The 15,259-nt window shown below is 32.3% G+C and overlaps 1 protein-coding gene across 3 annotated transcripts in view; it reads left to right on the top strand.

Moving 5' to 3' along the window:
• Positions 1 to 14,023, top strand: part of LOC129234492 (putative nuclease HARBI1) — a 65,477-nt gene extending 51,454 nt beyond the window's left edge. For all 3 annotated transcript variants that reach the window (XM_054868490.1, XM_054868489.1, XM_054868492.1), the window contains exons 5-6: positions 11,275 to 11,419; positions 13,674 to 14,023. In XM_054868490.1, the coding sequence (XP_054724465.1) occupies positions 11,275 to 11,419; positions 13,674 to 13,893 (365 nt within the window). In that variant the 3' untranslated portion in view covers positions 13,894 to 14,023. The remainder of the gene's footprint in view (positions 1 to 11,274; positions 11,420 to 13,673) is intronic.
• The last annotated feature ends 1,236 nt before the right edge of the window (positions 14,024 to 15,259 follow it).

The following is a 15,259-nucleotide window of genomic DNA, read 5'->3' as shown; positions in this document are numbered from 1 at the left end:
TTTACCATGCATTGATTTTTTACTTTTTGTTCCGTGACAAAAATTTTGGAAGAAGGAGGTAAAAAATCATCAAACCAATAAAACAATATTCGTTTTTATTGCTTGATTAAAATTAAAACTGGCCCGTCATTTTGACTTTTCCCTTGGGATGGCTAGCGAAGTATGTATACTGAATGCAAATTTTGTCTGAAAACAATAAAAACCACACAAACTTTTATAGTTAAGCATTAATTTTCTAAAGCCAGGGAGGGGAGAAATTGATCCCGCTGACTCCCCTAAATGACATTCCTGAAAGAAAAATTTTGTTGAATGCTAAAAATATGTAACATAATACAAACCTTTTAGTTTACCTATTTCATTATTTATTTAGTTTAATTATTTTATTATGAATTTTATGTCCCATATTTAAGAACAAATTTATTTTAGTTCTGCATTTTCAGTCTTTTTCCTTTTGTTTTTCAAATTCAAACATCTGCCCCTATTTATGCAAGAACGCATGTCAGCTGCTGATTATTTTAAACTAAAATTAAATTAATATTTATTTTTCTTTTTGTATCGCAGTTAATGACAACAGGAGTGGAAAGTGTTAGTATTTTCAAATGATAATTGGATGCTCTCGAAGGAATGTTTTCGTTTTTGACAAAACAAATCTTTAACAAAAATGGTTTTATTGCACCAAAATATGAGTTTTATTATTATTATTATTATCTTTATTTTTTGCAATCGCTATATTGCATTTTATTCTTTCACATTTCAAATTTTTATTACTGTACTGTTGAAAGTTGTTTTTTTATTTGGATTTTATTTTTGTATTTAGTACCTTTGTTTCCTGCAGTTTATTTTTCATACTGAAAATTGTCAGCTTGTTTCTTTCATTTTGTTTTTATGAGTCGGCCTTTCATTAAATCCCTTTAATACTTCAAAAGTACTGTTACTTTATTTCTGGAACAGTTTTAAATCAAAAATACTGTTAGTTTATTTTACACTAGAGGACCCGACAGACGTTGTTCTGTTCAAACTTTGTAAATTGAAAAGTTAAAAAAATTGATAAACTATCAAGTGTTTGAACCGTTCTGTTAAAAAAAATTTCAGTGACTGAAAGTACTTCTTTTGACTGAAGGAAACAACCCCATTTTGTTTGCTTCTGCCACTATTAGCAAGGCCATGGCCGAAGAACTTTGGCCATTGGTCTTTGGCGTCCACAAATTTGACGACAATTGGGAAAATTGCCACGACTCTTAGTTTTCAAACTCTTCCCGCAATTTCTACATTGTCTGCGGGAATTATCATAATGTAGATCGTAAAATATGCAGAATTGGCGAAAACATTTCCCCATTGCTTAAATTCCGTGCGGCCAAGTTTGTGGACCTTTAAGATATTAAAATGAAGCGAAGCTAAAAGACGTAACCATGGCAATTCGAAACAAAACATCAGTAATTTTAATGAAGATTAGATTTATTCAAACTTTATTTTTAACGGCTTGTAACTTTTTTTCCTTTGGAGATAGAAGGTTACTTTTTCGACCTAAGGTCGAGATATTTCTGGAGTAAAAAATGTCGCTTTTTCCAACGGTGTCAAAAAGAAAACTCTGGGACAATTCCTTTACTTTTTATTGACAGATTTAATGAAGAAAGTATTGCCAAAATTTCAGCTAAGCCTAAAAAAGTTCGAGATTAAAATGCAAATTGCTCCCGTCATAATGAAGCTAGAGCATTGAAACAAATTGCTTAGAACGTGGAAAATTCTACCCTTTTCAACGATATAAAATATTAATATGTGCAAATAATTTTTCACCCCTTTAATAGCCAATAGTAGGCAATTTACGTGAAATTTTGGACCTAAATTGGAATAAAAAAAGAACTATATATCGGATTTTTCCGAATTATAGCCTATGTTACTCAGTAAGAAAGCCCCTTTCATGTAGTGAAAGAATTTTTCAAATAGGTTTAGTGGTTCCGGAGATTACCTCGAACATATAAACACAAAAATCCGCCCTCTTTCTTTATAATATCAGTAAAGATTAGAAATCAAGTTTACGCTAAATCTGTTTCCTCTTGACGTGTGTTCAGTCCTATCTCTTCCTATTTTTTCCTACTTTTTTAAGTGATTTTTTCCTACTTTTCCTACTTTTTAAATTTTTGACTCCTTACTTCCTACTTTTTTCCCCCAAAAAACCACTTCGGGGTCTGATTATTTTATAAATATACCTTGAACTTATTTTAACTTCACATATAACTTACTAAATGGCAAAACTAGGCAGACCACAAATACTTAAAAGCCATGCTAGCTCTGATTTAGCCATTTTGTTTTAGGATGTGACATCTTTAGCTGTACAAGACACATTTGGTTATTTTAGCACTTAGTTTGTTTTCAGTGTTTTATTTTTGCTTCAGTTTTGAAAGCAAAATGACTGCAAAAGCCACAAGATCTCAAAGTGACTTGTATCTTCTTGGTGGATCAGTTCCAGAATTAAAAGGTGGAAAATTGCCATCCTTGCGTACGGCTTTGGGACATTTTTTGCATTATCATCTTGAATTGAAGAAAACCGTAAGACAAACTTCAACTCTGATCATCACAGAAATTGCCAAATTTTGGTAAAAAGCTAGAATTCCTATGCGAGACAACCAAAATTGTCAAATGAAGCTTGAAAAGTTGTATAAAGAGTGGCAGCTTTTGAAGAAAAATGAAGCTCGATGTTCATCAACACAGCAAGCTAAGGAATCAACTTTTCTCTCTAAACTAGAAAATCTTTTTGATGTTGCTCATGCTGATGTTTTAACTGGTAAAGCAGTCTTACAAGAAGACAAAGACTTTTTAATAGCACAAAGGAAGAAAGGTAGGTGTGGATCAATGTTAGGAGTTGATAAAAAACTTGATATAAAAGAGAAAAAAGCTCTTGAACGAGAAACAAAAGCAAATGCCCGAATAACAGAAAATGCCCGAATAAGCAACAGAAAATTCAAGAATTAAAAGATTCTATAGTGGAACTTGAATCATCTACTGATACTGAAACTGATAGCAACTTAAGCTCAACGGAAGAAGGTAACAAAATGGATATCACAGAACAAGCATCAAAAAGACAGAAAAGGAAGCGAGGGAGAAAAACTATAGTTACTCCCCAACTTGCTGCAGCTTTGTACAGAACAAAAGTGTCAGACCGAAAGGCTTTCTATGTCATAGCAGAAACTGCAAAAGGCTTAGGATTCAATATCAATGAATTTTCTTTAAATAAGGACTCAATTGGCGGTCAAAGAAGGAAGGAAAGAGCTCTGAAATATGCAGACATAAAGGCTAAGTTTCAACCTAACGTCCCTCTAGTTATCCATTGGGACAGCAAATTAATTCCTGATTTAGTTGCAAAAGATAAAGTGGATCGCCTGCCTGTACTAGTAACTGGGAAAGGAATTCACCAGCTACTTGCAGTTCACAAGATTCCGTCTGGGACAGGTGAGGTACAGGCTACAGCAGTATTTAAAGCTATTGAAAGCTGGGGAATATCAAACAATCGTGCTATGTGTTTTGACACAACCAGTTCAAACACTGGCAGTAACTCGGGTGCATGTGTTCTTTTAGAACAAAAACTTGAAAAGGAACTTTTGTCCTTAGCGTGCAGGCATCATGTGTTGGAACTGATTATAGGTTCACTGTTTCAAGTGTGCATGGGAGCCACATCTTCTCCTGAAATTCCATTATTCAAACATTTCAAGGAATTTTGGAGCTTCATTGACACCGACCAGTACAAAACAGGAATTTCAATTGACGTAGTTGATGAACTGATAAAGGATATAAAAGAAGATACAATTGCTTATGCAAAAAAATACATGGAAGAGTCACATAACCAACTAAGAGGTGATTATAAAGAATTAGTTGAACTTGTGCTTATTTTCCTTGGAACTGCCCCTGTTAGAGGTGTTAAATTTATGTCGCCTGGAGCCATGCATCACGCCCGTTGGATGTCAAAATGTATTTATAGTCTCAAAATCTGGATGTTTAGATCGCAAATCAAGCTTACATCTAAAGAAAAGAAGGGATTAACAGCTGTACGCATTTTCATTGCACGTGTATACATGAAAGCATGGATATCAACACCAGAAGCTGCAAGTGCTCCATATAATGACCTGTTACTAATTGAGTCTTTGATTGAATATTCGGCTATTCATACAAATATCTCGAAAGCAACTGCAAATAAGTTTTCCAACAATTTATGGTATTTAACAAAGGAACTAGTTTCGTTGGCTATTTTTGATAGTCATGTCAGTGCATCTACCAAGATAAAAATGGTCTGTGCTGTGAAAAAACCAGCTGAAGAAAATTCTAAACAGAGGAAGATTGATCTTCAAACATTTGAGAACAAAAATTTGGATGATTTTGTAACAGCAAAGTCTATGTCACCGTTCCAGGTATTAAACCTGCTGGTAGATTATCTTTCTGTTGTTCCAGCATCATGGGAAATGAGATGACTACAAGGAAGCCAAAAAATTATTCAAGCTTTAAATGTAGTGAATGATCATGCTGAACGTGGAGTGGCTCTCATTCAGGAGTTCAGTGGACTGATAAAATTTGATGAAACGCAGTTTCAGTTTCTGCTGCAAGTCATCGAGGAACACCGCAGAATATACCCTGACAGCAGGAAAGTGATTTTATCTGGGTCTGTTTCAAAACAATAACTTGTTTCCAGAACAATGCCAGGTGCATTTTATAACCCAGAAACCACCTTCTTTCATGTCTCAATTGATTTAAAAGTGCTATATAAATAAATGTGTAACTATCACTTTTTGTCGAAATTTTCTCTATGTAATAAACTTCAAGTTCATTGAGCTACCTCTAAATATCATAATTTTTCATTCAAACTTCATATTTAGTGGTTTTTCATCAAAAGGAACAAACTAAGAGGGTAAGACCTACAAAAATTAAAAATTTATTTTTTCAGAGCAAATAAGCTCCACCCTAATATACATTTAAATAAAATATCAAGTTCAAATATTATTAGCAAACATATTTTTAAATCAACATTTGCAAATCAAATATAAAAAAAATAATATATTTAAAATGAAAAAATTCACTTAAAATTAAAAAAATCTATAGTTTGAGGACCATGTGGGAGACTTAAATATTCCAAGAGAGCAAAAATTGCTATTTAACTTTAATTATCGACTCTACTGTTTATATTTTTCAACTCGATAACTTCTTAAAATTTACCTTACATTTTTTTTAAATATATAGGGAAAAAATCAATTTCTTGAAGAAAATTTGCAAATTTTAGGTCTTTTGATGGTCATCTAAATATATTTTGATTTGGATGAATATTTTTATGGTACATGTCGGGCTATAGAGGCAACATTTTATCAACATGAAGTTTCAAACTTCCAAAAAAAATTTTTTTTTTTTTGGTTTGGTCTAGTACACAGTGTTGGTTCACATTTTCAGACACAAGTCGGCACGGTTTGCCAATGTTCAAATTATATGAAACTTCTTTTACTATTTTTTTGACCTAATAGAAAAAATATAAGAGGGTGTGCAAATTAAAAAATTGTGTACTCAAGGATCCAGTGTAGCCTCACGGAAAGTTTGTTTACTTTAGTTTAACAATTATAGGCACTTGAAAAGTTTTCCCCCTGTACGTACAGAAATCCAAGTTTGTTTAGACAACAAAAAAATGTATTTGGCAATTTTATCACAAACAGATCTTAAACACAATACTAGTTCTTATTACTTTCAAGCTATTTTATTTTTAACTTTTACAGAACATTGAACAAAACTTAACTAACTTTTATATAACATTGAAAAAAACTTAAACTTAAATAAAAAGTTTTGAAAAAATACAGAATTTTTATAATTATAAATTCACATAGCAGTATTTGGACTTAGACTGGATTGGAAAAAATCAAAACTCAATAGCTTTCATTTTCAGATAGTAAAGTTACATTGCAAGGAAGGAAAATCATACTTATTTTTCTTTCAAACAATATCAATCATGTTTGAAAATCAAGAATTACTATTATTATTTCAAGTTTCAAAGGCAATCTAAAATAGAAAATGTAATTGTTATGATTAGACACACCTTACCCAATATTATTGGTTGAACAACGATTAGACTTATTTCTGGTGTTTGACCAAGAAAGCTCTCAGTTATTAAAACGAAAAGGCCCTGGTTTTTTTCTAATAAACCAAACTTTATGTGAATTTCTGTCCATCCGAAAAAGATGTTTGGATTGTTTATGTTTTTTAATGCCTCACCCTTTATATGGTCCAAGAAAAACAGAGCTGTTAAGAAAAACACTATTTTTATTCATTAAAAAATCAATTTTTCTAGAAAAAACTGGGCAAAAAAAACTTTTTTCCACCACTTCAAAATTTTTGGAAATTTTACATCTCCAGTGCTGCTAAAACTTCATGGGTTACATCACCGATTCTAACACCTGTAACAGGGGCGCCCTTGGGCATGATATCTCTGAAAGGAGGGCATGAGCATCGAAGTGTTCAAATTCAATTGAATTGATTGAAATATGTTGCTACTTAGGGGCAGTTGAAGAAATCTATTATTTAGTCTGAAAAAATAAATCCAGTTAAAGTGCAGATGTTCATTTGAGGTCGGTGTGTAACTTTTAAGGCTAGATAGAGATGCAGAATTTCCAGAAATTTTGAGACAATAAAAGTAAACTCCCCCCCCCCCTGGTTTTTTTAAAAATTTGTTTTTTTTTTACAAATTAAAATGTTGTTTAATAGTTAAATTCCCTTACAAAATATAAAAAATGTTAAATATTTAAGAATACATTTGCAGATTTGCAGTCCATATTATCTTTCTTTTTATCAATTTTTTTTTCTTTTCTGCTTTAACTTTTTAACCTATTCAAAAAGTTAGCCAGTACTTCCTTTGTTCAAAGTACCAGACAGTGTTAGAAATTAGAATTTAAATCCAGCCCTCATGATGGAGCCCAGTGACTTACACAAATTAATTTTCGGGAGTGCAGGTTGTCATTGCAACAGAAAAAACCAATATCTCAGTTTCAAGTTACTACTTGGAGAAAACTAAAGAGTGCTTTACAGTGGTCATATTTTGTTTTATTGAAAATTCTTCAAGGATGTATGAAATTTTATTCTAGTTTGAAAATTCCAAAAAAAAAAAAAAAATTAAGAAAAATGAGAAAAAGACCATGAGAAATAAAATTTCTGCTTACTGGAATTGGTAAAATCTTATCTTGGAAAAAACAAACAAAAAAAGATCAAAATCATTAACTAATTGGGGGGGGGGTCACAATTAGAGTCCAGTTTATATACAAACGTGCATATGCCATTGCATATTTTTGCTTCTTTTGCGTTAGATGCATATAAATCCTTAAAAATAGCATATCTTTTCAAATGCATTACTGCCATTTTCGAGTTTTATTATGTTATTTTTAACTGAAGAAAATATTTTGCCAAACATTTTGGAAAAGAAGGGAAGAAAGAAAAATAGGGTGACCTATGGAAAACCATTTCAGGAAATTAATGCTGCATTTCAGGAAGTTAATAAGAAAAAAAATATTCAGTCAGAGGTCCCGAATTTGAGTCCTTATTTTTTTAGGCATCAAAGTTAAGTGTTGATTTAGGCCTTAAATTTACCACCTAGTTTTGAAAATCTGGACGTCAAATCAAAATCTCGATCACAAAATGTAATTAACTGCTGCTTCTTTCTAACACTGGCACAAAAAATTATTCAAATTATCATTCAAGTATAATTTTGAGTACAAAGTGGTTTTTGTAAATAGTTCAGTGAGGTTTTTTTTTTTTTTCTTTCTTTCTTTCTTCCCCCCCCCCCCCCCAGAAATTAACCTTTTTTTTTTGGTAAATAATAAGATTTTGAACAGAAAGTTGCTTTTTTTTTTCAGTTTCATCAATTTATATGCAGGGTGATCCAAAAGTCAGTACACTTTTCAAAACCTTATAATTATTGAAATTTTACAGTAAAACAATGCGGTTTGCCCATAAATGCTCAAAAACATGGAGGATCTTTTTATAATGAAATAAATTTTATTTTATATGAGTTACATTTTTGACCAAAAGGTGACACTGGTGTTCAATTAATATCCCTTTTTCTTTGAGGCTGCATGGTGACATATTTCAAACCATTTTTGTCGCAGGTTGTTATATGGAAGCACTATCATTGATCAAAATGAGCTATATTTAACATTATTCCATTAGTTGAACACCGGTGTCACCTTTTGTTCAAAAATGTAACTTTGTACAAGATAATTTGTTTCATTCTGAACAAAAAACTCCTATGCTTCTGAGAATTTATGTGCAAACCAAAGGGGTACCCACCCTCATAAGAACAAGGATGCCCCCCTCCCTAAATATTACAATGACAATCCCCCCAAAGCAAGAGCTCCCCTCCCCCCAAAGGTAAAAAATGTCCCTCAACCCCCCCCCCCCTGCCCACAAAAATTTTAATGGTGCAGTTTGCGCCATGACCCCCCACTAGGTAGTCACTCCTGCAAACCACATCATTTTATTGTAAATAGTTCAACAATTATAAGGTTTTAGAAAGTCTACATTTTTTGAATCACCCTGTACGTGTGTACATATGTACACACCCATTAAATAAAAAAATATATATATTTAAAAAGTTTTACTTAAACATTTCTACTGATTAATATTATTGATAAACAAACTCTGTCCTATGTATAGATAACTGGTTTAATAAGAAAGTTGCAAGTTAAATTATCTCACAGCTTGCATTATCACAATTATTGTTTTCATGTGAGATACTAAACATAAACACTTTTCAACCAAAAATAAGCATTGAAAGGTAAGTAATGTGAACTTCTGACTTTATTATTTTGGGGCAGAAATATAAAAATTTTAAATTTTTCCCTGAGTAAAAATCAACTTCTTTGGGGGGAAAACGGTTTTTCCCCAAAATTTCTGGTTTTGTTCAACCCATCATGCTCCCGCATTTAACCATTCTACACCAGCATAGTTAAAATGAATTAATATTTATGTTACTTTTTGAATGGTGCACAATGAAAACTAAATTTGTAAACTGGGTTGGAAATGATAAAAGATTGAACTGGATTACATGTTGAAAAACTATTGTTGATGATATAAACAAGTCCCTAAGGTTGATAATTTACTCAAAAAAATTTGTGAATTACCTCACAAATTTTCATTAAATTTACTAAATGGTTATTGTGTTTCTAATTTCATATAGAAAGAAAAAAAAATAATAATCTCAGAAAAAAAACTTTGTAGAGCATAAAAAGAGAAAAAAATAAAAATTAAAAATAACAGAAAATGAATATAGTCCAATCAGATTTCCCTCATTTTATTAAAGCTTTTTAATTCGTCTCAGTTCCCTTAATGTTTTGTTTGGAAAAAAGTCATCTCCAACTGACATTTCCATGAAAGCAATCAATTTCATGCTCCAATTATATGGACCAAAATGATTTGATGTGGTGGTAGAGTGCATAGGCTACCTAAAAAGCCTTGAATTTTTTTTTTTTTTTTTTTTTTCTCCTTCAAGAAGGGGAGGTTCTCCAGGGAAACTAGAGACGCTCTAAATTACAAGCAAGCCGCTTTTCATAGATTTAAAAGAAATGGTCACAGTGCAGATAGGCTCCAATATTGTAAAGCAAGGCGTAAATTTAAGTATTTGGTACAGATTCAGAAAAGAGAGTTGGAGCAAAGACTGGCAGATAACATAAACAGGAATCCCAAGAGGTTTTTTGCATACGCTAATTCATGGAAAGTTCGAAATAATCATATTGAGCCACTGGTTGATGAGCACGAAATTTTAATTCAGGAGGATAGTGATATTGCTAATGTTCTTAATAACTTTTTTTCGAGTGTTTTTAACGATAACTGTATCTCAACAGTTGACATCAACAAGACACAAACAGCTTCAGGACTTTGTATTTTCCAGGGATGATGTTTTACTTCATTTGAAAAAATTTAAAGAGACTAAGGAAAAATATATTTGTTATGTTGTGTCTTACCAATGAAATCTATGATATTTGAATGTAAGATTTTTAATATGAAATTAATTCATTACAGGGATAGAGAACTATAAATTAAGTAGTAATTTAAATGCACCTTTCTGTATTGTAGTGTGTTAAATTTAGTTCTATTAATATTATTTGTACAACATCCTTGATTTTTGTCTCAGAATCCTTGAAAGTGCTTGATTTTTAACTACCGGGGGGTATGCACCCTGTGGTGAGTGATGTATGTCAGGGATGCCCACTTAGGGGGGGAGGGGGGTCTTGGCGCATACTGCACCATTGAAATTTTTAGAGGGGGTGTTTTGAGGGATATTTTCTCATTTTTGGGGGGTCTTTGCAATATTGAGGGGGGTGCACCCTTGCTCTTAGGGGGAGGTGGGTACCCCTGTCCTGTGTGTATCACCTGGTTTTGCTAGGTAGTACCAATCGAGTAAACTGAATTTGCATTCCACTTTCCACATCAGAAACGGATTATTTCTAAATGCATCTAAAGAAACAAATGCTTTCCCTGCTGAGGTGTATATTTTTTTTTTCTCTCAGAGGAATAACATACCTCCATAATGCTGACACCAACTATATTTGCCATTATGCATCCTCATATATATAATAGCCAGTTCACTGATTGAGTAACGTTTCTGACATCATCAAAAATGAAACGCACTCCACAGCATGATAATTTGATAATGTGTTTTGGTAATGTGTGACATGCAGGGAAATGCTTTATTTTGACAAAGCTGAACTGGATCCGTTCACTTAACTGCTTTACTGGTAAGACTCATTTTAGGCTAATGAAGAAACGAAGATGTGGTCAACAATGAACGCTCTCTGCTGGAGCTTAGGGTCAATCCACTGGAGTTAAGGTTAAAACTTCAACTATCAAAATATCACCAAACAAAAATAACACGAGAAGCTTTAAAGAAGGTGTATCATCCATTAGTGTGTGTGTTTTCTGTTTAAGTTTTTAAAATTTAATAAAATCATAGACAATGTCTCTTAACTTTTAGCTGTCATAAGGTGATTGATTTACTTAATGAAGAGTGCAATTTATCAAAATTATCTGTCTTAAACAAATATTAAGGCACTGAAAAATTATCAATACATAATATACTGCTATTTTCAATTGTGAAAAGCTACAAATACCATGTGTGAATTTTTAAAAAAATGGAACAGTTGTCCTTGAAAAAGATCCATCAAAAACTCATCCAGATAGTTCAAATAATTGTTTATTAAGCATTCTTTGGAACTGACTCCTTTTGGATTGAAGTTAATTTATTATTTGTATTTTTTCTTACAGGTGACAACAGCTACCCATTAGAACCTTGGCTGATGACACCAATACAAGATCCTGAAACAGATTTAGAGGAAACATATAACATAAGGCACTTATGTGGACTAAGTGTAATACAGAAATGTATACACGTCTTGAAATCCAGATTTAAGTATGTTGATTTATTGGTAATGAGAGTATGCAGTTTCTTATATCATTGTCCTTTTTTTCTTAATTGATTGGGAAGCAAAGGGAAAGAGTTTCTAAATATTGCTGTATAGAAATGCTTTTCGATGAAACTTTTAAACACATAAATGATCAAAACTCACTAGTTTGTATGAATAAAAATCAAATGTGTAAGAATTTAAACTGGAAAATTATTGCATTTTTAGTTTAACCAAAGTCACGATAGAACTTTTGCAAAATGGCTCTGTGAACTATTTTTTTCCCCTCATATTATGTGTTATTTTTCTTCTAGCAATGGCTGAACCTAGAACAATTATTACATTTTAGTGCTTGAAAAATTGCAAAAATTTGAAATTGTTGTGGACATTTTAACATTTTTCTCGAGTTTGACAGATTGCCGTGAAATTCAGGAGTGTCCTGAATAGAATTTCTCAGCACATGACCCACAAGCTGCAGCATTATACTACGGTATTTGACTATTGAATCATGACAAAGGTTTAAAATATTTTGAGATGCATTTTATGATCTAGTTGCAACAAACGTATACATGAATGAAATGTCCCGAAACTAGAATTGTAAATCAGAAGAGTTTTAAAATTGTGGAGAAAATGCAAAATGGGAAAAAGTGACACCCTAAAGAGAAGAAAACTAAGTAGAGCGAAATATAAGAGCAACTTCAAACATGAAAGAAAAAATAAACCAAGACTATTAGACTACCATCGGATTTGAGACAAGGATCAGTCAATTAATAATCATATTGTAACGCCAAAAACAGTAGTAGATGCAAACTGCCATTATAGCTAGTCATGCACAAATTGCCCCAGACTTTTGTGCTTCTAAAAAGACTAAAATTGCTTAAAAAAATTTCATAAGTGAGACCACACAGTAATTTTGCATACAGTGTGCCTAATATACAACTTAGGAAAAGTTTCTAAAAAAAAAATTCCCCCTTTCATTTTTCCTGCATAATATTTTTTTTCCTTCCTTCCTTCCTTGGAGTTCTATCTACTTTTTCAAAATAAATAAATAAATGAGTAATACACTTTGGGGTTATCTTAAACTAAAAATATAGATTTCCTATGTAGTGAAACTTCTCTACTGTGACCACCTGCAGTTCTGGTAAAGATTGGTCCTTATGGGAGGCGGTGGCGGATACAGAAAACCATTATAGGGAGGGTCATGCTGAAGAATGACCCCCTCCTCGCCCCCCACCCCTCATGAACGAACCAATGGTTTTGCGGGTACGAAAAATTTCTGAAACTGCTCCAAGGTCAAGAAAAAGCACCAAATCGACCAGCAATAAGACGCCTAATTGGGATTAAAGTTGCAAATTAATTTTATAGGCAATAAAACGAAGTAGCAGTTCAGTTTTCTATGGATATGCCTTGCATTGCCTAATCTAGAAAATCACCAGTCATAATATGACGTGCACGAATTTCTTCTCCATTTGTAGGCAAAAGAAACCCAATAAGTAGGGTCCTGTCGTAGTGATTGTGGAATACATAATTTGAAATCATGACATCAAATTCCTTTTTTTTTATTTAATAACAGTGCAAAACTACTTCAGAGACTAAACGATGCGCATAGTCTGCCTCGGAGTTACTTAAACTCGGATACAATATGAGCTCACGAATTAATATTGAAACAAATAAATCAAAAATTTGTTTATAGATATTTTAAAACTAGAAAATGGCCCGTCAAGATATGCTGGGTGAAATTGCTTCTATGTGTAAAGAAGCAAATGCGTGTTTAGTAATGTTTTTATAGTTGAAATTTTAAACCTAACTCCAGTGGATTAACCCTAAACCCCAACAGATTGTTGATCACTTTTTCGTTTTTCCATTCCCCTGAAATGAGTCTTACCAGTAAAATAGTTAAATGACCGCATCAGGTTCAGCCTTGTCACAATAAAGCATTTACCTGCATGACACACATTACCAAAACACATTATCAAATTATCATGCAGTGGAGCGAGTTATATTGTTGATAACGTCAGGAGTGTTACTCGATCATTCGCTATTATATATATGAGGATGGGATTTCATCTACTTTCAATGATGGTTCTTTTATTATTCAAAAGATTTTATATTCTTCAATCACATGAATCATTTCTGGATTAGTTTGATTGATGGTTGCATGTACATAAAACTATTTTCTCAATTGATTGCTTGGCATTAGACTTTTAAATTATATCCAATTAATAGTTCTTAATCCCTAATTTTATTTGTATCTGGATACAGGTGCCTTCTTGGAGAAAGACCTCTTTACTACTCACCACGCAAGGCAGCTAACATTGTCAATGCATGTGCAGTGTTGCACAACATGTGTGTTCATTTCAATGTTAGTGAGCCAAACCTCAAAGAACTGAATTCTCCAGAAACCAATTGTGTAGTTTCCAATGAAGTATATGGAAATGCCGGTGAGATTCAACAAGAAATTGTAAATAATCTCTCTGTTTAAAGTCCTGCATCGTTTTTACAGTGATTTGTATATATAAGTTATTGAATTTTTATTTCAAATCAATCTAGTGGTTGTTCAATTCGTAAATTTGTACTTTTGTAATAAATTTCAGAAACCAAATTAAACTTTAATTTCATCAATTTTTTGTGAACTTTGAACAAAGTCATTTTTTTTTTAATTCTGTGCTTCATTTCTTATTCTTATTCATCACATTTATTTATGGACCGATGGAGCCAGAGCTTTTATGCATCAGCGTAGGTGAGTTTGTTCTATTAATTTGTGATTAACAATGGATCTTAAGGCCTTGAAAAAGAGAAAAACTGCAACTAAAGCCAGTTTAACAAAATTGAAAGAGAAAATTCACATTAATATTGATAATGCAGATTCCACAGAATTAGAATTTTTCAAAAATAAAATTCAAAAATCTAGTGAAAATATTACGTCTGTGTTTAATAATATTTTTGATTTGTCCAATGAATTGAAACTTGATTCTTTCATTGCTGAGTTACAAGGCCAATGTGATATAATTAATGAATTAGTTCTTGTAGTTTCTAGAGCCATTACTAAGAACAGTAGTGTTGTTGTAAGAAGTGAAAGTAAGTGTTTCGAGGCAGCTGATATCAAGCTACCAAAATTAACTCTGCCGAGTTTTGGTGGTAATCTTGAAGAATGGTTGTCATTTAGTGACGTTTTTAACACTGCGATTTCGAATAATGAGAAATTATCTGGCGGGCAGAAATTACAGTATTTAAAGTGTTCTTTAAAAAGTAAAGCGTTAAAAATTCTGCAGTCACTTTCAATTTCTGATGCAAATTTTACTATAGCGAGGGAGTTACTTTCTCAAAGATTTTCGCATAAAAGAGAACTTATGAGTGCTTTAGTAAAAAAATTGCTTTATTTACCTTCATTGCAATCGGAAAATTCTTCACAAATTTTAAGTTTGGTGGATAGTGTGAGAGAATGTATTCGGCCTTTCGAGACTTTACAGTACAAAATAGAGAACTTTTCTGACATTTTATTAATGTTTATTGTGCAATTTAAATTAGACCCAGATACAAGTGCTTGGTGGGAACGTTCAATGGAAGGAGATAGTATTCAAAACTTGATGAATTATTAGAATTTTTTAAATCTCATTCAAGAACTCTGCAAACTAGTAAACAACAGGGTAATGAAAAACTAAATGTTCATCAAAAGATGTCAACATTCACTTCCAGGATCCGTTCGTAATGTGTTGTGTTCATTGCAAGGCTAAGCATTCTTTAATTAAATGTAATAAATTTTTAAGTGTACAAGATCGTGTTAATTTTGTGAAGAAAAATAATGTGTACTTCAATTGTTTACTTTCAAATCACAGAGTATCGCAATG

Source organism: Uloborus diversus, chromosome 1 (genome assembly GCF_026930045.1).
Source record: "Uloborus diversus isolate 005 chromosome 1, Udiv.v.3.1, whole genome shotgun sequence".
Classification (NCBI taxonomy): domain Eukaryota; kingdom Metazoa; phylum Arthropoda; class Arachnida; order Araneae; family Uloboridae; genus Uloborus; species Uloborus diversus.
The sequence above is the reverse complement of the archived record's forward strand: the minus strand, read 5'-3'. Positions and strand labels throughout refer to the sequence as shown.